Source organism: Prionailurus viverrinus, chromosome A1 (assembly GCF_022837055.1).
Source record: "Prionailurus viverrinus isolate Anna chromosome A1, UM_Priviv_1.0, whole genome shotgun sequence".
In the NCBI taxonomy this organism is placed as follows: domain Eukaryota; kingdom Metazoa; phylum Chordata; class Mammalia; order Carnivora; family Felidae; genus Prionailurus; species Prionailurus viverrinus.
The window spans coordinates 158,385,017-158,408,704 of NC_062561.1; the positions used below are offsets into that span (position 1 = coordinate 158,385,017).

At 39.5% G+C, this 23,688-nt stretch overlaps 1 protein-coding gene across 1 annotated transcript in view; it reads left to right on the forward strand.

The window, feature by feature from the left end:
• The window catches only part of RHOBTB3 (Rho related BTB domain containing 3), a 53,791-nt gene that overhangs the window by 16,563 nt on the left and 13,540 nt on the right, over nt 1-23,688 (forward strand). The window contains exons 5-9 of the mRNA XM_047862812.1: nt 1,335-1,446; nt 4,603-4,968; nt 12,114-12,226; nt 15,745-15,865; nt 20,304-20,477. Of these exons, the coding sequence (XP_047718768.1) occupies nt 1,335-1,446; nt 4,603-4,968; nt 12,114-12,226; nt 15,745-15,865; nt 20,304-20,477 (886 nt within the window). The remainder of the gene's footprint in view (nt 1-1,334; nt 1,447-4,602; nt 4,969-12,113; nt 12,227-15,744; nt 15,866-20,303; nt 20,478-23,688) is intronic.

The window sequence follows — 23,688 nt, forward strand, 5'->3', positions numbered from 1 at the left end:
GGAAGAAGAATACATGCCCTTGAGCTTTAGGGAGCCCCATCAGACCCTCCTCCAGTTGCACCCCATCCCTGCTCCCACATATGGCACGAGATGATGGAGCCAACCGCATTTGCCCACCTGTAGCTAGTAGCCCCTTCTAGACCTGCACCATCCAATATGGTAGCCACTAGCCACATGTGGCTATTTGTATTTAAATTAATTAAAGAAAATTCAGTTCCTCAGGTGTACTGTCCACATTTCAGGTCCTCAGTACCTACATGTGGCTAGTGGCTACTGTGTCGAATAGCACAGATATTACAGAGCATTTCCATCAACACAGAGCAGAAGGTTCTGTTATACAGTGTTGTGACCATGGTCCAAAACCGAGGACCCCAGAATTATCTTAGCAGTGCACTCAGTCTGTTTCCAAGGCCTGTGCAGGCCTTTTTCCTGGGTCCGTCATCCTGAAGGTGGACTGCATTGCTAGTGTGTATGTCCTTAGTTCTGACAGGTGGCCGAAGGGTGACTGCTTATGAGGAATGGGGGAGGGGAGGCAGACTTTGGGGGTGTATGTCTACTTGCATACATAAAGCTCCTCGAGGTGTGGGATGGAGCAGAGGGTGAGAAGAAAGAACAGCCTCCGGGCCCAGGAGTTACAGGACAGTTCCTTGTGCTACATGAAGCTCTGAGTCATCTGAGAATTTAAATCTAAACTTGGCCTTCTCGGCTTTTATGATGATACCTCTGTCAAAGTAGGATAGAATATTTTCTACGTAATAGTTCTTTATTTATGACGTTTAAATATTTGTGTATGTGGTACATGGATCTCTGTTTGTATTTTTGCCCCAAGTCTCACAGCGTCAAGGCATAGGCCTGGAGCTGTGCGTGTGTATGTGCTTAGGATTTGTAATTTCCCATATAAAGGATGTATTTCAAAGTAATTTATTCAAGAAAAGAATAGAACATATGAAAACATCCCTAGCTGATATGAGCATCTGTGACATAGAGCCAGATCTGCCCTGCTTTGAATGTCTCTAGTATTAACTTCTGTGGTTGTCCACGAGACAGTTATTGACAGTCCCACAGTTGTACTGCTGGGCTTTCTTGATTATTCAAGAGAATGAACAGTTCCTTCTTGAATGGATAGTTTATTTATGCTTAGACAAGGCACAGTCTGTTCTAGTTGATACATTTTTTGTCTTTAAATGAAAAACTTGTTTACAAGTGTTTGCTAAAGCGTACTTGTAGATGGTACCAGCATTTGAACATTTGGCAAATGTGATTTGGGGTACAAATAATCATGTCAGATACATAATTTTGTTGACGCTTTACTTAAAATTTGGTTCATGTTTTAGTTGGAGTATTTTATGATTCAAGCCTTAAATCAGAAGACAAGTGAAAAAATGAAGAAAAGGAAAATGAGCAACTCGTTTCATGGAGTTAGACCACCTCAGCTTGAACAACCAGGTGCATTTACTAACCAATGTCTGCACATTCGATTGATATTTATTATCGATCACTTCACAAGTCTTAGAGCAACTGTTGCCAAATTTGAGTATGTTGATGACTCACCTGGTATTCTTTTTCAGTAAACCTGGGATGGGGCCTAGAATCTGCTTTTAAAATAAGTTTCCAGGTGATTCTGAAACAGGTGGCACTTGGACCACATTTTGAGGAATAGTCTTTAACTTGAATCTGTAGATTCTTTAAAAAATAATGTATGTGGTGAAGAGCTGTTCTAGATTAAAATCTAAGAGGGGCGCCTGGGTGGCTCAGTTGGTTAACTGTCTGACTTCAGCTCAGGTCATGATCTCTGAGTTTGTGGGTTCAAACCCCACATCGGGCTCTGCGCTGACATCTCAGAGCCTGGAGCCTGCTTCAGATTCCGTGTCTCTCTCTCTCTCTCTCTCTCTCTCTCTCTGTCCTTCCACCGCTTGTGCTCTATCAAAAGTAAATAAATAAACATTAAAATTAAAAAAAAAATATCTAAGAGAAATAACAACCAAATGCAGTGTGTGAACCCTGATTGGATACTAGTTCAATAGAAACCGCTAAAAGACTCTTAGGACAGTTGGGTAAAATTTTAATATGGACTAGACATTAGATGACATGATGGAATTATCGTTAATTTTCATATGTATGGTAATGGTCCTGTGATTAATGGAAGAATGTCCTTATTTTTTGGAAATGAATATGAGAGTATTTAGAGCTGGAGTATCCTGATGATCACGACTTACTCTTAAGTGGTTCAGCAATAGGAATGTGTAAGTGGTGCCTATCTAGAGATAAGGCAAACATGACAAAAAATTTTTTCCCTTAAGTTTATTTATTTGAGAGAGAGTGCAAGCAGGAAAGGGGTAGAGAAAGGAGAGAGAATCCCAAGCAGGCTCCATGCTGCCAGCGCAGAGCCTGATGCGGGGCTTGGACTCACAAAACTGTGAGATCATGACCTGAATCAAAACCAAGAGTCAGAGGCTTAACTGACTGAGCCACCCAGGCACCCCAAACATGACAAAATATCAATAATTGCAGATTCTAAGTAAAGGACATGTGTGTGCTTATGTATCATTCTTTCAACTTATTTTGAATGTCTGAAAGTGTTAATAACACAAGGTTAGAGGAAAATACAGTTAAAAATAAATAAATACAATTTTTATCAAAATTAAGTTTTATTAAAATTTTTGCCTATTGTTTTTAATGTTTATTTATTTATTTTGAGAGAGAGAGAGATCATGGGCATGAGAGTGTGCATGAGCACCAAGCAGGGGCGGGGGCGGGGGGCAGAGAGAGAGTGAGAGGTAGAGAGAGAGAATCCCAGTCAGGCTCCCCACTGTCAGTGCAGAACTCAGTGTGGGGCTCAAACTCACAAACTGTGAGACCATGACCTCAGCCGAAATCAAGAGTCAGATGCTTAACTGACTGAGCCACCCAGATGCCCCAAATTTTTTGCCTAATTTTGTGATAGAAATAATATAATAGTACTCTGTGAGATCCATTTGTTATGGATATTGTTTTAAAAAGCAGGTACTTGATAAGTATTTGTTAAATAAATCAATATAAATTAAAAATCAAGAAAATAATAAATTAGTACGGGAAGTCAATTCTGGGTTTTTACACACATGCAGATATATAAATCATGAGTGATACACATTTGCTTTGAACTTCCTGGTGTGCAAAGTGAGAGGAGACATTGTTATGTAGCAAGCTTGCTGCTTTAAATACTTTCTGGATGAGAAGATGGGTGGGGAATAGCCAAATAAACAATGTAGATAGATAGATGATTTCTTCATTCTTATTATTCAAAGCAGATCCTCTGAGAAAAGCAAAGTTCCTCTGAGAAAGCAAAGCATTTCATGCCATTTAGCACTAAAAGAAATTTCTCATGTGGGTCTCCACTGGGGGCAGTGCTGGGGGCAGTAGGTGACCTAGTAGACAGGGCCTTCAGAAGTGTCTGTAAATGCAGCCTCAGCTGTCCCTGTGCCCTTCTGTTAGGTATCACCCTGAGCATTCCTTCTGATGCTGACTTGTTCTAAGGATTGATCCTGGGCTCTGGGGCAAGTGGCTTTCAGATTGCTCTTAGCCATGAAAGGTCTGTGAAGGTGCCTTAGGCAGTGGAGAGAAGGATGAGTGGGGTATAGTTCAGGAAGAGCCTAGCCACCAAATTACCTTGTTATTATCTGTTTTATAGACTGGAGCTTTGCTTTAGAGGAAAAAATTTTCATTACTAAAGAAGTTTGAATTCTGATTGAGAAGACTGCATATCCTTCAGACAACACTTTCCAGATAACACTTTCCTTGGCTCAGCTTTGGATAAAAGCTAGACAGCAGACATTCTATAGTTTGAGTCTGTGATGAGGGCCTAGGGTGTGATCCTCTGTAGGGGTATTCTGAATTGACCGAGGGCTAATCTTTGTTAGTGATCACACTAGGGAATGGAAGATTACATCCTTTTTTTTGGAAATGGGGAAGTCTAGCCAGCACTTTACCTCAGGTGTGCTGAGAAGAAAAAGCTGGTTCTTGTTTTACCAGGAAGAAAAAAATACTTAATTTTAGGATCAAAATAAAATGGTCAAGATGGTTTCAGACAATGGAGTCTAAGACTCTGAGCTTTGGCCTTGAGAGGTGACATTTTAAGTTGAACAATTTCCTTCCCTTCCATTTCCAACCACGAGAGGAAAATGACTATAAATGTGGGTTAGGTTCTTCAGAACTTACTCAGTAATTTGTTTGAATTTTTTATTTGGATAAAGTAAAGATTAACTACCAACATACTAAAATTCAGTATTTGTTGAAATAGCTTATTTGGAGACACACAAATAGTGAGAAGTACTATTTTATTGCTGTTTATGGCATTTAGTACAATTTTCACTTGCACTATAAAAATTACGATATTTCTGTGACTATTAACTCAGAATAATTAATTTATATATATTTATAATTAGGTTAAGTTAAATACAATTGCTGTTTTCATAGGTCAAAAATGGCCATATGTTGGCAATTTCATATGGTTCAACTTAATAATATTAAAAAGAATTCTTTTGTTGTGTTTAAAAGGAACCTGAGATGTTTGGGTCTATAGACCTAAAGAATAATTTATCATATTTGTTTTCTTTTTTGAAATAGAAAAAATGCCTGTCTTAAAGGCTGAAGCATCGCATTATAACTCTGATTTAAATAATTTGCTGTTCTGCTGCCAGTGTGTGGACGTGGTATTTTACAACCCAGATTTAAAGGAAGTTGCCGAGGCCCACAAGATTGTTCTCTGTGCCGTAAGCCATGTTTTCATGCTGCTTTTCAATGTGAAGAGTCCCGCTGACATTCAGGATTCCAGTATCATCCGTACCACCCAGGACCTCTTTGCCATAAACAGAGATACTGCATTTCCAGGTGCTAGCCAGGATTCTCCAGGCAACCCACCATTACGTGTCATCGTTAAAGACGCCCTCTTCTGTTCTTGTTTATCGGACATTCTGCGCTTCATTTATTCAGGTACTTTGTTAAGTGGTTCTGGTACATTCTTGTAAGATTTGAAATGAAGTGTGCCTGTGGTCCTCAGGTGTATTGGTTAGTTTTACATTTCTCTTCTTTCTACCATCTGAGGTAAGGATTATACATAAAAGAGTATCTACTTTATATACAGGAATTGGTCCACACTTTCCATCTTCCTTATAAGTTTATTTGCCTTGGTTTTAAATCTACTTGTGAAAATAGTAATTTCTTTTCCTACTGAGCAGGTATGGTAGTATTTTTTTTTAATATCTAAAATGTGAAAATACAAGAGTTTTTTTATCTAGTTTAAATTTAAAGAAATAAAATTTTCAAAGTATGAATGGAAATAAATCTCTGCATCTTAAAACCTGACCGTTAATTCCCTTTTCTGTTTTACTGTTAGATTTTGGAGGGCATTGAGAGAAATTAGCAGGGTCCTTACATTCAGTTTAGGAACTAGAAACAGTATCTAAAGTTAAAGCTGAGATCTGATCCACTTTAACTATTTTATTTTTAAGTAATCTGTACACCCAATGTGGGGCTTGAACTCACAACCCCAACATCAAAAGTCACATCCTTCACCGACTGAGCCAGCCAGGAGCCCCAACTTTGACTATGTTAGGTTTTACTTTTTCTTCTGTGTACTTAATCTTTTTAGGATTGAGCTTATCAATTATTTTTCTTCTCCTTTTAAATGCTGTAGCAACTATATTTTTAAAAAATAGAAGTTTTATTTGAGTCATTTTAGTCAATGAATTGAAGGTGTCATATCTAAATATCCCATATAAGAATGGAAAAGAATTGATGTAAAATAATTGATGTTAAAATAAGATTTTATTTTTTTTCATTTGGGCTGTGGTTATATAATTTTCTAAGTTAAAATAAAAATCAATGGTTTTGAAAAGTACAGTTGCAGCATGAAGATTTAAGTGGATTAAAATGTACATATATGGGGATGGCTGGCTGGCTGAATGTCAGTAGAGTATGTGACTCTTGATCTTAGGGTCATGAGTTTAAGTCCCATGTTGGGTGTAGAGATTACTTTTTTAAAAAGTTTTGGGGCACTTGGGTGGCTCAGTAGGTTAAGTGTCTGACTTAGGCTCAGGTCATGATTGCACAGTTTGTGAATTAGAGCCCTGCATTGGGCTCTGTGGTGACAGCTTGGAGCCTGGAGCCTGCTTCAGATTCTGTCTCCATCTCTCTGCCTCTCCCCTGCTTGTGCTCTGTCTCTCTGTCTCTCTCACATATAAAAAAATAAATAAGAAATAAATAAAATAAAATAAAATAAAAGTAGAATGGTAATGATAGGTCTTAATTAAATCCATTGTTTAGTGAATATTGGCTTGGCAAAGGCGTAAATAACCACTCCTACAGAGCCAGTGCCTTCAGTGCGGCAGGGTATGTGTTGGGTGAATTAATGAGTAGACTCTAGTGGCTTGTGAAGCATCACATGGATAAACCAGACTAAAGATGTCATTTACTACTACAGACTTTTATGTTTAAACTTTGAGTCTCACAGTTCAGAATTTAAGGCTAATTCTGAAAATCCAAAATGTTTACATGGTAAAAGAAAAAAAAATGTCTTTCATGATGTTTAGAGAACTATGAAGGAAGTGTTTGGCTTTGCGTTTCGATGATGTTACTGTTGAATTATTCAGCAAGTTTACTACAGTATCTATTGAATACTTTTGAAGGCACATTAATACTTTGAAGTCAGTTATATCCTCTTTGATAAGGTAGCAGTAAGAGGGCTTGTTGTGTCTCCAGTGACAGAACCTACTTGTTTTTTTAAATTGCAAAATTAATACATGCAGATGGAAAAAAAAAAGGGAAAGAAAAAAGTTTCTTCCATCCCTCAGTCCCCTTATGTATTCACTCTGATGCTATTTGAGATAAATTAATGTGTTGGGAAACACGCATTAAGGAAAATGTAATCTTTAGGAACTGCTATTTTCCAGGAACCACACACAGTTTCCTATGGCTGGAGCATAGCGTACGAGGTGAAGGTTTGCAGGAGACGAGGCTGGCAAGCTAGGTGGAAGCTACCTGTAGAAGCTGTTCTAGAATTTTAAGCATGATCAGACTGGGTTTGGGCAAACTCATCTCTGGTGATAGAGATGGAATAGAGCAGGCTAGACAGGAGTTTAGTAAAGCAGCTCCATTGCTCTGGAGATCAACCTCAGGAAGGTCATTACTCTGATACTATGTGGTTGGTGCTTGTCTATCATTTGGAGCAGTGCTTTTCAAACTTAATATGCATGCAGGTCAGCTGGGGATCTTGTTCATGCGTCTATTCTGATTCAGTAGGCCCAGGGGGTGAGGCATGAGATTCTGCGTTTCACACAGTCTCCCAGGTAGTGCTAGTGCTTTGGACTCTAAGCAGCTGCAACACCTGCTCTTGGAAGAACTGAGTGCCGGCCACAGCCAGGGGCTAAGAGCCTGGCATTCAGTCCAGGGCCCAGGGGAGGAGCCCAGTTATCAGTCTGAGGGCACCAAGTCAAAATGGGGTCAGGCGCACTGACTGATGTGAGCTCTTCAGAGCTGGAGCTGTCAGCGCCGTGTTGTAGCCCTTGCCCTTAGTTGTGGCGGGGAGAGCTTGCTAAGCTACAAGCCCTCAACCCAGTCAGTGCACAGGCCTCCTAACCTGACACCAACATGTTGCATTTCTGCTCTGTTCTCTCCTTGTATGTCAAGGCTCAGAGAAGAGGTGCTGTCAGGTAAGAGCTGGGCCACAGACCATTGACCTGGGGCTGCAGGGAGATCCTGATGCTTTGGGGAGAAGCAAAACTAAATGCTTCAGCAGGTGCCTGTGACCTATTCTTTATTTATAGAGTATAACCTCTGACTCAAGCAAAAGTTACATTATGTTTAAATTATGTTTAAAAAGACATTAAGGCTGTATTTGTAAAGACAATTTTGAAAAATGGAGAACACTTGTTAAGAGAAAAAAAATCAACCAAATTCCTATTTCAAATGTCTAAACCCTGGTATTTTGTTTCATCCTCTGGCCTTTGTGCATATTTTACTGTTTATTTAGAAAATATTTTTTTTTATTTTTATTTAAAAAAAAATTTTTTTTAATGTTTATTTATTTCTGAGACAGAGAGAGACAGAGCATGAGTGAGGGAGGGGCAGAGAGAGAGGGAGACACAGAATCAGAGGCAGGCTCCAGGCTCTGAGCTGTCAGCACAGAGCCCGACGCGGGGCTCGAACTCACAAACCATGAGATCACGACCTGAGCCAAAGTCGGTCTCTCAACCAACTGAGCCACCCAGGCGCCCCTAGAAAATATTTTTTATCAAATCAAAGAAAAAGTTTAAGCCTACTTTTTTTTTTTTTTTTTGAGACTTCAGTAAAGAGGACAGGCTTATGGGGTTTTTTGTTTTGCTTGTTTTTCTTGCTGCTGTTGTTGAGCATTTTTTTTTAAATTTTTTTAACGTTTATTTATTTTTGAGACAGAGAGAGACAGAGCATGAACAGGGGAGGGTCAGAGAGAGGGAGACACAGGATCCGAAACAGGCTCCAGGCTCTGAGATGTCAGCACAGAGCCCGATGCGGGGCTCGAACTCACAGATCGCGAAATCATGACCTGAGCCGAAGTCGGCCGCTCAACCAACTGAGCCACCCAGGCGCCCCTGTTGTTGAGCATTTTAAAACTTTGGAACCGATCACAAGTTTTAAGACCCAGTTAGGCAATGGTTTCCTCACAGAAGCCCTGGCCTACCCGCTAGTTCTGTTGGGTGGACAGTGAAGACAGCAGCCATTTGTACATGTGTCTGTTGGGTTGCTAATGCGGAGGCAGAACTCCGTGACACAGACAGCTCAGGAATATTTGCCCTGAGTAAACAAGGACTGAAAAACCATATTAAATCTATCTCCTGCTTCTTTTGTTTTTAAGAAACAAAATTACAAAGAATGTCTTCTCTCTAAATGACACACTTCTTTTTAATCTTTAGGAATTTGAAATTTTGTGTGTGTTGTGTCACCACGGACATTTGGGTCCTCTATTTAGGAGGGATCTGTTTAATAGTCTGGTTAACAGAAGGCTCCAGTTTATTCTAATCAAATTTTTAAATAAATAGACACAGTAAAAGTATGTGTTTTGCAGATGTTAATTTTCTGTTGGATAACAGCTAACTCTGGATAAGTTCTGAAAGACTAATACTCAAAGAGAAGGAGCGAGGCCAGCGGTTTCTGGGTCTTCATCGACCCAGAATCCTGTATTGGCATACAGTTCTGACATTCTTACAATACTTGATAGTCTTTATGCTTGCAAAGTCCTGACTCACGCAGTTTCAGATGGTTAGGAATTGAAATATATGTAAGGACCTCAAGAATTTTGCTTTGAGCTCTTCGTACCACAGATGGCCCTTAGAATTTCACATCACTTACTGAAGTGCTGCCAGAGAAAATGAACGTGTGGAAACAAGCTTTCATCTTCAGCTTGCCTGGTATCCTAGCTCTTGGAATTCTTCCGTGGTATGCTCTTTTCTGCACTGCCTAAAAATACAGCTTGCATGCACGAGTATATCATGTTCTCTAAGAACCTAAGTCAATCAGTGCTCTGAGAGGTCAACTAAATAGAAAATCCCAGTCAGTTATGCAAGATGAATAGTTTCTAGATCTCTGCTGTACAATATCATGGCTATTGTTAACAATACTGTACACTTAAAATTCTGTCAAAAGGATAGATACATTAAGTGTTTTCACCACAATTAAAAAAAAAGCAAAGAAAACTCCCGGTATAAGGATTATTGCTTTATTTGAACAAAAACGTGTCAAAAATGACTTGATTAGCATTTCTAATTGTAAGAACAGCCCAATCTTTAGAGTGCCCTGTGAACTATTACTTTCATTTTTAGTTATTGGATCCTTCTGTGTCTATTCTTAGACAAATGAGTGGCCTATAGGGATTTACCTACTAATAACCCCATATATTTAGACTTATTCTTGCCTTCTCTCAGATAATATTCTGAATGGAGACACTGTGTAAGTATTCATTAGTTAATACAGTTTATTTTTAAGAGATAATATGTGTGTTCTCCTTTAGCATGCACGAGTGTAGACAGTAAAAATTACCCACTATTTCTGCATACCACTGATCCTGGGTTTTAGTAATGAATGAAATGTTTAAAGGAAGAGATAGTGATGGCCCGCGCTCAGTGCACCTCAAAATCACCTGGGGCGCTCTTAAGATATCTGGGCCCCAGCCCCAGAAATTCTAATTTAATTGGTCTGGGAATGAGACTTCCTCAATGATATTTTATGAAAGATCTCCAGGTAAATGTAATACACAGCTATAGTTGAGAATCACTGGCATAGAGTAAATCATTCTGAAGTGGGGTCCGTTGGCTTCTCAGAGGTTCTTCTTCTTCTAACATTTTAAGGTGGGTTGTAATTTTTATGTGTGCGTGGGAAATTTTCTAGAGAGATAGTCCAAAGAATTTATCAGATTTTGAAAGAGTATGTGACCTTAAATTTAAAAATCCTTAGTGCAGAAAAATTAAAACAAAAAAAAAAATCCATGGGCTTTTCTACACAGCATACCTTTGGGAATCTGAAGAGGAAGGGGAGCTGACAGTGAAGTCAGAAAAAAAGCATGAAAGGTAGGAAGAAGCAGTGATGAGCTGGAGCTGGCTGGCACCAGCTCGTGAGAGCCGATTATGTTTATTCCCAGGTTCGTGCTCTGTGATTCCATGTTGGTGGCTTGAGTGTGGCCATGGTAGGAGTCTTTACACCACAGAGGTAGCGGAAGGCCCTGATCAGGGCTCTCCTTCCCCCTTCCCCTCTCCTCAGGATACACTGTAGTAATGCTGAAGGTCAGGTGAGGAGAAGTTTAAAGATACTCAAGAGTGCCAAGTGCCACAGAGGTTGACTGGAGTGACGCCTGGGAGCCATCGGACTACCAATTGACTCTTCAGAGCAGCTTGGATCTGGTTGTTCAGGCTGGCTGCAATTGCCCAATCTCACTGCTTCAATAAATGTCTATCATGTGCTCTCCCCATCCCTAATGTCTATGAAGGCATCTGGCGAAGTTCTGGATACATAAAGGGAAACATCAGAAGAAATAGATTGAGAACTGATAGAAAAGGGTTTTGAGTTACTTAGAGGTGAAATGAGTTGCTTAAAGTCACACCAGTAATGGCAGAGAGAGAACCGGAGCCTGAGTCTCCCAACTATGCTCGCCCTCACTACACCTGGGTGAACTATATTTTAAGGAGTTAGGACTTTCTGTAAGTCAGGGATAGATGGGAGTAATCTCTTCAGATATCATCATCAGAATCATACTTTTAGAAACTTACTGGCATTGAGCATTGGGATCAATTCAGTGTGGACAAAGCCAAGGAGGAGTAGGTACGCTGGTTAGGAGGCTGCTATAAGCCAAGCAAGAGGGTGCTTAGAGAAAGGTGAACTTTCGCTGACCATCACACAGGAGTTTTGTAACATACAGAGGAAAGGGGCTAACAGTGTGAGACAGATGTGAAATGAGCCTAGGGAGAGATAGCTTGGAAGTGGGTTGGGGTGAGGACAAGGGGAGGAGGGACGAAGTGCAGTGATTTTGCTCCAGTGCCATGGTCATATAGCTCATCAGGTCATTATTTACCTCCCTTCTTCGGGTTGGTTCTGTAGAGTTGGCTATAGAACATCCTTATCTGACCCTGACAATGTGTGAGACCTTTTGAATGCATTCTGTTCCTACTGCTTATTCTTCTACCTGATGGTAGTCACTGCTGTCCATGATTAGTATGATTTAATTCAATCTTGGAAAAAAAACAAACACCTCTGCTTTCTTACTTAGAGCAAGTAAATAATTTGAGTGTAGCAAGGACTACTTGTGATGGCCAATGATATTCTGGCCATTACTGTCATTTTTAGCTGACTGTCTATTACAAAGAGGTGGCAGCTATTTAGGGAGGAAGACTTCAGGTTTAGAGAAATACTTTAGGGGAAGGCAAACTGATTTTTTTTTTTTTAATGTGAGAACTGTTTAAATGTATTAGTGTAATTACAAGGATATATATTTGGCAAAGAAAAATTAAAAGAAAATACTAAATAAAGAAGGAATATTGGTATCTAATAAGAGACTTACTTTCTGTACTTCCTGTTTTTACCTAAAAATCCAACATATATTAATTTGTTTATAGGTGCTTTTCAGTGGGAAGAATTGGAAGAAGATATCAGGAAGAAATTGAAAGATTCTGGGGATGTTTCAAATGTAATCGAGAAAGTTAAATGCATTTTGAAAACACCAGGAAAGGTAAAACTACTTTATTGCAAATCAGTTTACCTTGATGTTCTCTGAATTTTAACAGATATACTATGATAATATAATATTGAGTCATTAGAAGAGTCAATAACATATAAATATGTTTTTCTTGAATCTGTTTTTGCCATTAAATATTTTAAACACAAACTTGTATTATTTCTCACTATCTCAGATTTTAATTCATATAAGAATTAGAATATGTGTGAGTCATGTCTTTAAAATGTTGACTTGTGAATTCCATCCTCTGAAACATTTCCCTAGAGCTCCAGGAATATGCAATCTATGTCAAGAATGAAGTGCTGTTGAATTTGTCTGGTTACAGTTAAGCTTGTTAAAGGGAATGCTTTCTCACTTCTCAGAATTTAAGTCCAGATCGTTTTCTGGAGCAAGGCTGTTTCTTTGTGTACCCTTTTCTTTTTTTTTTTAAATTTTTTTTTTCAACGTTTATTTATTTTTTGGGGGACAGAGAGAGACAGAGCATGAACGGGGGAGGGGCAGAGAGAGAGGGAGACACAGAATCGGAAACAGGCTCCAGGCTCTGAGCCATCAGCCCAGAGCCCGACGCGGGGCTCGAACTCACGGACCGAGAGATCGTGACCTGGCTGAAGTCGGACGCTTAACCGACTGCGCCACCCAGGCGCCCCTGTGTACCCTTTTCAAGAGTCCTAAGAAACCTCTTTGATCAGGTGGACAGTTAGGGATTTGTTTCTCATCTTGTACAGGTTTAAAATTATAAGTCAAAGGTTATAAAATGTAGACTTTGTAACAAGTCATAAACATGTGCATGTTAAAACTCCAGTCACTTAGACTGTAAAGAGTCTGAAGGGCTTCAAAAATAAATTTATTGGGGTGCCTGGGTGGCGCAGTCGGTTAAGCGTCCGACTTCAGCCAGGTCACGATCTCGCGGTCCGCGGGTTTGAGCCCCGCGTCGGGCTCTGGGCTGATGGCTCAGAGCCTGGAGCCTGTTTCCGATTCTGTGTCTCCCTCTCTCTCTGCCCCTCCCTCGCTCATGCTCTGTCTCTCTCTGTCCCAAAAATAAATAAACGTTGAAAAAAAAAATTAAAAAAAAAAAATAAAAAAAATAAAAAAAATAAAAAAAAAATAAATTTATTTTGAGACAACTACATTATAAAATTTAGCCAGTGTATTCTTATTTCAGATTCTGTGATAAACAAATTGGCTACAGTAGATATTTTTATACTTACCTTTTGGTAAGTATGTGCAATGCCTAGCAGAATATAGACATGTAAATGTAAGAAATGGAAGAAATGTTAAATGGAAGAAATGTAAGAAAATATAAGAAAAAATGTAAGAAAAAATATTCCTTTAATTTTTTTATACAGATGACTGTCAATTCTATAACCTAAGTTAATGATGTTTTAAGTTAATATTTTATTTTTTAAGTTAAGATTTTAAAACTGTACTAGCTTTTAATGAAGATTCCTGGCTTACTGAGTTGGGGAAAAAATTTGTAAATGAAGTAACATGGAATTAAGGAGCAAGACTTTTCTTGTTTCAATAACACACTGAAGCTGGTATACAGAAGCTGTCCAATTCTACAAGGGTATGGCAGAGTGGTAGCTCTTGCAGTCTAACCCAACTAACACTTTTGTAGAAATGTGCGCATAAAGCTATATTCTGTTTTTCAAAATTTCTCTAGATTACTTGTTTATAGACTAGTGAAAATGTACAATACGTTTATCAGTGTTCTGTCCAAACAACTATCCTTCAATATTTTTTTCTTCAAATTCAAGGCATTGATCACACAGGAATCTGTTTATAAGATTATCTATCTATCTACCTATCTATCTGTTATCTATCTCCATCCATCCATATATAATATACATCTACATATTATTTATGATACATAGACTTATAATCTTTATATGAATGTTTAGGACAGAAGTGTTGCCTTTTGTTCTAAACCCAAGCCTTTCCTTGGGTGTGATTCTGAACACAGTCATTGCTTTGAGTAATGAGGTAAAAAAAAAAAAAAAAAAAAAAAAAATTGTTGGGGAAGAGGAGGCTGGGGACTATGGGATTCCATGATATTGAACTAAATTTCCTCCTTTGCACAGGAGGAGAGAGGAGTTCTGTGCTTTCTTCTTCTGCTTTTCCGGGGTCAGGGTCTCTCTCATTAACTGAGTACAACACAGAAATATATTCCAGAATTAGGAATCAGGAAATGTACATTTAAATTGTGAGTTGGCCATAAATTATCCCTGGCTTTAAGCATGTCTCCTCAGGACTTTCTTACAATGAGGGATAAATTATGATTTCTAAAGCCCTTGCTAGTTACCAAATTCTTTGATGCTCTCTGACTTGCTCTGCTTTGTGTGTGGCTCTCCCTGAATTCTCTCCACCAATTCCTTAGATATGTATTAAGGTATGTTGTATGTAGAATCTGAGAATAGACTTTATAAGACTAGGATTTGTATGATCCTGTTTTGCTTCTCTGCCTTGCTAGTGGAAATCATTCTGGAGTGTGTTTTCTTTCTCCTTGTGAGTAAGGATAATATTTTTGTTTTCCTCTTACCAAAGATTTTAACTTTCCACCATAGTGGATTAATCCAGAACGGAGACTAGGTATCATTTATTCTTATTGTTCCAGTTGTATGCTTGGTTATTTCTTAGGGATAAAGCTTTCTGTATTCCCTAGATAGCCAACCAGAGGTTCTGAGATTCAGCAAGGAAAATGGGTGGAGGGTGAGGGGAGAGGGGCTGGCTCTCGAATTCTGGGGTTGGAGCAAAGAAATGTCTGAAAGATTACAGAAAGATAAACCAAGCGCTAAATCCTAGGTGGAGGCTAGAGACGGGTTGGAGACTGCTAAGTCACATGACCACTATTATTGGAGGCCACCATCTAGAGCAAGCAGATGTGAGAGTGCAGATAGGTGTAGTCATGGAAGAGGTTCTCTGGAACTCTGGATAGGAGATCCAGGCAACCTTTTCTAGATTCCAGGAGTCCCAGCTGTGGGTAGAAAGACACTTAGGATTATAAGATTATACATTAAGATGGAGATGAACCTATTCATTACTCTCAGGTATTTTAATGTTGATCCTAGTAGGACATGATTTGATGGGGGAAATGTGTATTCTTTTAAATTACAAACAGATTTTTGTGTATGTACCTTCTTAAAGTGAACAAACACACAGGTTGTATGTAAACATATTTTACTAGGCATTCATAGGAGGTTGGACTGTTGTCTGTTTCCCAGGTAACAGAGGCCTGCATGGATTTGGGACCCCATGTGTCTCAGCCAGCGAAGTGAGTTTTCATTTAGCCGGTTCAATCACTGCTAAGAATACTGCACAGGGCTTATTCTCATGTAGCACATGCCATACTTGAGGGCAAGTTCCCCTGACAGCTATGATCAGAGATGCCGTAGACTAGGTAATCCTTATTTCTTCAGACATTTCAGTACAGTTTTCCAGATTCTCTAACCAACCTATATATATTACCAAAGCATATTGTACATTTCCTTTTTTTTTTTTGTCTTCCTTTATAGATAAATTGTCTAAGGAATTGCAAAACTTATCAAGCCAGAAAACCTCTGTGGTTTTATAACACTTCCCTGAAGTTTTTCCTTAATAAACCAATGCTTGCTGATGTTGTCTTTGAAATACAAGGTATGGCTAATTTTTTTGCAAAGTTCATTACTTGTTTTTATTCCTTATTTTCTTACCTAACTCTCTATTTCAGCTTTGAATATTTTAGATGAAGAAATGACTATTCTGTAATGCAGATATAGATTAGTACTGTTTGAATTGCAGCAGAATCTAGGGAAGTGAAAGAAAATTATATTTTCCACTTTTTTTTTTTACCCTTAACATATGCTTCATTAACTTTTAGGGACCAGTGTGCAATGGAATGAATTGTAATATCACCTCATTGTGTATTTTTGTCTGTTTATTTCTTTAAGATGCTACTTCTTGAGTCACCTGAAACCAGCCCCCTTTACATTGTATTACCTGTAACTGGTTCGGTTCTTTTTATTTGAGCAAAAGGAACTAACTGTGCATTGAGGGTCATGCCCAGCTTACATTAGGCATTGGTAGATATTGCTACACTTATTCGTCATAGTACTCTGAGAATTATCACCAGAGCAACTGAGAGTTGCTTTTTATCTCTGTAGGAAAGTAATGCTGCCTAATTTTAATAACGGTAAGCTGTTTTAATGCCCATTATTGATTATTCGCTTGGATGATTTTGCCACTTGAGTAGATTAAAAGCTTAATCATAAAAATGAAGAGTCAGGTACCTTTAACTGTGCAAGAAGGCTAGGGGTTGTTTCCAGATGTATTAAATAGAACTTCAGGTGGGCTATTACTAAAAGCAAGATATGATGCTAATTTTATGATAGAAATGGATGGCAGCTAATAGTCACTTGCCTTTTAAAATTTTCCCCCAGAAAGATTCATTTTAACTTTGACCACTGGCCAAGACAGAATTGGAAACTTTCCCAAGTGCCTTCAGATAAGCTACAGTCAGTGCTGTTTGAAATGTGAGATGAGACATTGAGAATGGGACAATAAGAGTGACCTTGAAATACATAAAGAATGATTTGGGGGGGAGGAAGCTAACAAGAGACTGCATTTGCTTGTAATTTGCCTAGGAAGCCTTCACACCAAACATCATGTTAATGTAACCCACCGAAAAGATGTTCGAAGGGAATATGCAACATATGAAAACATATGTTAAGAGAAAAGAAATAAGCAATGATGTGGAGAATTCTTTCTCCTTATAGTCTCTTGCTTTTCTCTCACAATTCTACCTCCTAACCCTTTTGTGGGCATCTGCCCATGGCCCCTACCTATGTGGAGGCTGGGTGCGGGAGGGCCCGCTGTGGGCTGTGCTGATGCTCAGCTCCTGGGCTGTCCTTTGTCTCTCATCAGCTCAAAAACCAAGGCCACCCAAGGAGCCAGGAGCTGAGACAAGCAGGTATGAGTGGAAGCAGGGTCTACCAACAGCTTCTCTGCCATCTGGCCACTTGTGGGAGGAGAGGCAAGCTTAGCTTCTGAAGAGTTTGAGGAGGGGAGCTCTAGCATGCAGAAGGGAGCAGTGTTGTCCCCTCTGGAGAAAGGCTGAACCTGAGGTCTGCAACTCGAGCTTTAGCCTTGGCTCTGCATTCCCACAAGAGTGTGTTCTTAGGGCAGTCACTTAACGTGGCTTGCATCGTTAAGTCTTTTCGTTTCCAGAGTGATGAAGGTAAACCATAAGGTTCTAAAAGGTCATTTTTAGTGTTAAGCTTGTGGAGGGGGTAGTGGTCAGGACTAGAAAGACCCGGTTGGGATCTTGCATGGGTGCATATTTGCCATATTGGTGTGGCTGCTTTACTTTATATCTGGTCTCTTGTTTCCTTGCCTATAACATGGGGATACTCATTTCTACCTGGTAGAGCAGTCATGAGGATTGAGATGGTGCATTATTATAAAGGTATATTTAAAGGCCTGATGGTACATACTCTAAGTCTCTCTTGTCCTAGGCAAGTTTCCTGTTTTCATAGTAAAACAGAAACATTCTAAACATTTGATTTTTAAAACCTGGAAAGTAATGTGAAGAAGGTATGACAAATGTAGGATTTTATTTTAATATATAATAAAAACAAAGATCTTTGATAATCTGCGTTATTAGAAAACTTGGGATTTTAAATTTTATTTTGGTCTTAAACATTCTTAAAAAAAAGTTTTGGGGATCCTGGGTGGTTCAGTTGATTGAGTGTCCTACTTTGGCTCAGGTCATGATCTCACGGTTCATGAGTTTGAGCCCCGAGTCCGGCTCTGTGCTGACAGCTCAGAGCCTGGAGCCTTCTTCAGATTCTGTGTCTCCCTCTCTCTCTGCCCCTCCCCTACTCGTGCTCAAAATAAATAAACATTAAAAAAATTTTTTTTAAGTCTAAAACTAACAGAAATTAAATACTACAAAAGAAAAGTTACTTTAGGCCTTGATATTTTCAAAGAACATGTTTATCTTTTAACTAGAAAATTGATGCTTTTTTTCTCCTTTAATTCTTCAGCTTTATCTTACTGCTGGTTGGTATAAAAGCCCTGGATTGTGTTCATTCAGCATATTTTATACAGTGTTTCTATATTTATACAGCTTATATACTATGTTGAAAAATGTGACTGTACTGAGGTATAGTGTTACAGTTTCACAATAGAACAATTTATAATACCAAACAGTAGTTTGAAAAGGTGAGAAACAGAAGTTGTGGTTTTCTTAACTGGAGATATAACGGTTTTCCAAACCAAATTCCGAGCTTGAAATGGGCTGAAAATGCTTTAATGAGTGTTTTGTTGCTAGTTTTGTAACTCTGTTGGAACTATATTGTCAATGGAACATTTCTGTTAAAATTACAAGGTTGCTTATCAAATTCTTTCCCCATCTCCTGTCCACTTGGCATTTTTGGTCAATCTTAAATCCCTCCTCTCAAGCCAAATAACAGGCTATAAAATTAAGCAATGCTTCTCATTTTCCTTCTCTTTTTCTTCAATAGTTCACTACTTAATATTTTTAAACCTTAGAATTACAAGTCCAATTGTATTACCTGTTTGAATTCTTTGTCAATTGCTGTGTACAGCGCTCTCCAGCATGCTTAATCGTGGAAACCACCCATCGGTGGACACAGGCCGCCTAATGGCAAAAGGGCAGGGAAGGGAAGGAGCAAAGAGGGGATGATGCCTGCTAGCAGGTGTGTGATGGCCCGGTAGCAATGCTCACTATTATGTAGCCTCTTCTCCCTGCTCCCGTGGGAGGTGCATTTGTGCAAATCATAGCTCTAAGCACTGAGCTCAGAATTGGCAATGGTGGGCATTGTTTGTGAATCGTACTGACTTTGGAGAAAGTCACTGGGCTTAGGTGGAACTCTTCCCTTCTTTTCTGAACCTGAAGGTGTTTTGCTTGGACCTGAAGAGGCTGAGTAATCCAAGCATTATAAATATTTTAGAGAAGAATATATGCTCCTGAGAAGTAGGAGACTTTAAGGAGTTATAGGCGAAGACTCTTGGGCAGAGTGGAGTGGTTTGGCTCATACTTTTTCGAAGTCTTCCTCATTCACACCGGCTGTGGTGTCTTGCACCAAACTAAAAGCTTGACTGCCCGAAAGCAGGGTAGTTTTGTCTTCCTCATCTTTGTATCTTTAATACTTAACACGGTGATTGGCTCATGGTGGCTGCTCAGAAATGGTGTGTGAAGCTGATCTAGACTGAACTGAAGGCTGCTGTGGATTCGTGGTCTTCTAAGGTGGTGGGAGTGGTGACAAGTGCTTCTCCACCCACGTGCCATCTGGTGCTGCCTTGGTGTGGTGGCACAGTAGCTGCAGACCTTAGCAGGCTTTCATTAGAGAGCCGGTGTAGTCTCCTGAGCTTCAGTGAAGGGTATGGGCTGAGGGGCCTTTAAAAGTTAAAGGAGCTCCAGTTCTCCCAGAAGCAGCACTCTTCCCTGAGGAGGTGGTACCCTGGAGAGACACCTGGGGACTAGGTCATTCCCATCCCAAGTCTTCCAGAAGGTCTGAAATGCTCCCTTTGACTCCATAAAAGATCCCCTCACCATATTTGCTGTATGTAACACATGGACTGCTTAAGCCGAGGGATAGTTCACTTTCTACAGTTTCTTGTTTCTGATAAGGGGAAGCCTGGCCAGGACCTGCTCTTTGAGTGTGTCCAAGACGGGCAATGGCAGTGTTTTCTTGGGAGGCACATGGGTAAGAATGGGTGATGGTATTTCAAGCCAATTGCAAAGGATACATGTTTCATTATAAAAATAGGAAGCAAAATATTTCATGTCAGTGTTTCTGTCTTCAGAAAATATGAACTAAGTAGCAAATAATTGCCAGTCTTAATTTCCTGTCTTCTAATTGTTGGTTTCAAAGTCATTTTTGAACTCTTTGTTTTTCAAATAAAAACTAAAACATTTCTGGTTAATGCTGGTCATCTCCCCAAAATTTGCTTTCTGACATCAGCTTAGCTGTGCTTAATGCAATACCACTGTCATCAAAAGGACAATTGCTAGACTAAGAATTCTGCAAGTTTATGTAACTTAACTTTGTTTCCCCTTTGAACCTTGCAGGTACAACAGTGCCAGCCCACAGGGCCATCCTGGTGGCCCGTTGTGAAGTGATGGCAGCTATGTTTAATGGGAATTACATGGAAGCAAAGAGTGTTCTGATTCCAGTTTATGGAGTTTCCAAAGAGACTTTCTTGTCATTCTTAGAATATCTATACACAGACTCCTGTTGCCCAGGTGAGCAGTATAAATATTGAGTAATATCTCCTAATTCTTTATTTCCTTGTCACTCATTTTGATAAATTGCATTCTCTGAAATTTGTTTTTGTGTAAGACTTATCAGAGTTGACATCATGGGATGTGCTAATCAGGTGGAGGTGGTGTTGGGATAACAGTCAGTTTTCAGTCAGCTCAGGTGGAGGAGCAGTGGTTGGATACCTCTTTCAGGCTTTCAGACTCAGGCATAAGTCCCAGCCAGCACCAATAGTGTGGTGATTCTGTGGGCACCCTAGAAATGGAGGTGTCTGATGGTTCCCAGTGACCACTCTAATTCTATAGATTGGGACAGAGAGCTCCTTGGAGGACCATCCTTCCATAAAGAGAAGAGGGTTAGGTAGTTGCTTTTATGGCTCTAACTTCTGATTGAGGCACTTTCAAGGACTTTGGATATTCTGAGACCACCCCCCCCCCCTTAGTTATCTGTGGCCCAGAGAATGTGGGGTTTTTTTTAAGGCCTTCTTCTGACTTTTAAAGTCATATTCTCCTTAAGCTAACTTGTCCAAAAACTTTATCTAAGATGTTTAGGATGCCTAGTGGACTATAGGATTTATTTCCCTACTCACTGACTTAAGACTGTATTTGTCTAAGAACTAATCATCTTTGGCAGCTGCAGGTTGGAACAGATCTTGTAGGTTTTTTCCAGCTGTGGTGGGGGGGGGGAGTAGAGGGGAGGGGGTCCTTGGAGAAATTGCAAAATCCTTTCAAAAGGCCTAGAGCCTTGGGATGCAGGAAGCCCCTTTAATTAGTCTTCGTCCTCTGGCCACCAGATGGCTCCCACCACAAACAGGACCAGAGCAAATCTCTGGTGGTTTACTTCATTCAGGAGCCTGTGACCTTGATAACAGAACCTGGCCTAGCGAAGATAAAAAGAAAACACACATTTCAGACCATCCCTCTCTTCATATTTATTGCTTTCATTTTTAGATTTGGAAGATTTCCCAGTGTGTTATTAAAATCTCTTAAGTTTTAAACAAGTCATGAGCCCTCTAGTGAAAGGTTTAGAAGATAAAAAAAGAAAATTCCTTTTTTAAAAAGAAAAAAAAAATTTTAATGTTTGTTTATTTTTTAGAGAGAACAAGTGGAGGAGGGGCAGAGAGAGAGAGAGAGAGAGAGGGAGACACAGAATCTGAAGCAGACTCCAGGCTCTGAGGTGTCAGCCCAGAACCCGACATGGGAATCCAGCTCACAAACCTTGAGACTATGACCTGAGCCGAAGTCCAATGTTCACCCGAATGAGCCACCCAGGCGCCCCAGAAAATTCCTTTTTTTAACTGAATTAATTCTGGTCTTGCAGCGAGCTGTACAGTACTTTGGAGCCAGTTATAGTTGCTACCGTCAGTGTTAAAGACTGGCTTATCATTTTTGCTTGATAAAAAGGAAAGATCAATTCTCATCAGAATGTGTGTTATTCTTTATTTCATTATTTTAGTACTGGCAAATCTGTATATTAAATAAAAACTTGGACCCACATTTAAAATAAGAAAAGTTCATTTTGGGGCGCCTGGGTGCCTCAGTCGGTTAAGTGGCCGACTTCGGCTCAGGTCATGATCTCACGGTCCGTGAGTTCGAGCCCTGCGTCGGGCTTTGTGCTGACCACCCAGAGCCTGGAGCCTGTTTCAGATTCTGTGTCTCCCTCTCTCTCTGACCCTCCCCCGTTCATGCTCTGTCTCTCTCTGTCTCAAAAATAAATAAACGTTAAAAAAGAAAAAATTTAAAAATAAATAAAAAAAAAAAAAGAAAAGTTTGTTTCTCAATCATCCTCCCACTAGAGTAATTGAAGCTTCAAATTTTAGGTTTTCTCTTACTAATTACAAAAATGCTCAGAGAAGTGCGAATAACTATAGGACAAAGCACTTTAAAAGTCGGTAAAAGGTGTGGGGGGAAAGTGAGTCCAAATGAATAGTCAAAAAGCAGATCAGATACTAAAATGTTTGCATTGGGAAAGAAAGGTAATCTAAGTTAAGTATTGATCATACACAGTGTTCTTGTTTCCTAGCTACAAAACAATGTGAGGAATTTAAGGAGGGGTTAGAAAGAGAATTACCTGAAAAATCACTTAGAAGGAAGAGTTTAAAAAACAACAATAATAACAAGAAGTACCTAGGTGGCTCAGTTGGTTAAGTGCTGACTTCAGCTAGCATCATGGTCTCATGGTTTGTTTCCTGAGTTCAAGCCCCATGTCGGGCTCTTTGCTGACAGCTCAGGGCCTGGAGCCTGCTTTGGATTCTGTTTCCCTTTCTCTCCCTGCCACTCCCCTGTTTGTACTCTGTCTCTGTGTCTCTCTCAAAAATAAAAAAAAAAAACATTAAAAATTTTTTTTAAATAATTAATTAAAATAGCATAACCTGAGTGATTTCCAGGGGCTAAGGGAAGGGGGAAATGGGGAGTTATTGCTTAATGGGTGCGAAGTTTTGGTTTGGGAAGAAAAAGGTTCTAGAGAAGGATGGTGATGATGGTTAGATAACAATGTGGATGTACTTCAATGCCACTGAGCCGTACACTTTAAAATGGTTAATGATAAATTTTATGATATGTTTGTTTTACCACAATATAAACAAACAAACCTAGGAGTAAAGGCAAGAGAGGAAAAATTTGCAAGGATTTAGTTTAGCTAGCAGAAGGAATTACACAGTAGCCTGAGAATTGGTTATTAAGGGCAATTGTAGATTCCCCTTCTCTGAAGAATTAAAAAAAACAAACAAAAACAAAAAACGAAAAAACAATGGGGGCGCCTGGATGGCTCATTCGGTTAAGCTTCTAACTCTTGATTTCGGCTCAGATCATGATCTCACAGTTCTTGGGATAGAGCCCTGTGGGGGCTCTGCGCTGACAGTGTGAAGCCTGTTTGAGATTCTCTCTCTCCCTCTCTCTCTGCCCTTCTCCTGCCTGTGCTCTCTCTCAAAATAAATAAATAAACTTAAACAAAAAAACATCGAAAAGATTCACTCTGGAGTGTAAAGGCTTAAATTAATTTTTTTTTTTTTTTAAACGGCCTAATAGGGGTGCCTGGCTGACTCAGTGGGTGGAGAGTGGGACTCTTGATCTCAGTGTTGTGAGTTCAAGCCGTGTTGGGCATAGAGATTACTTAAAAACAAAATCTTAAAATTAAAAAAATAAATAAAATGGCATAATAGTGTATAATGCAGACTCACTCCCTCAAAGCTTTTCT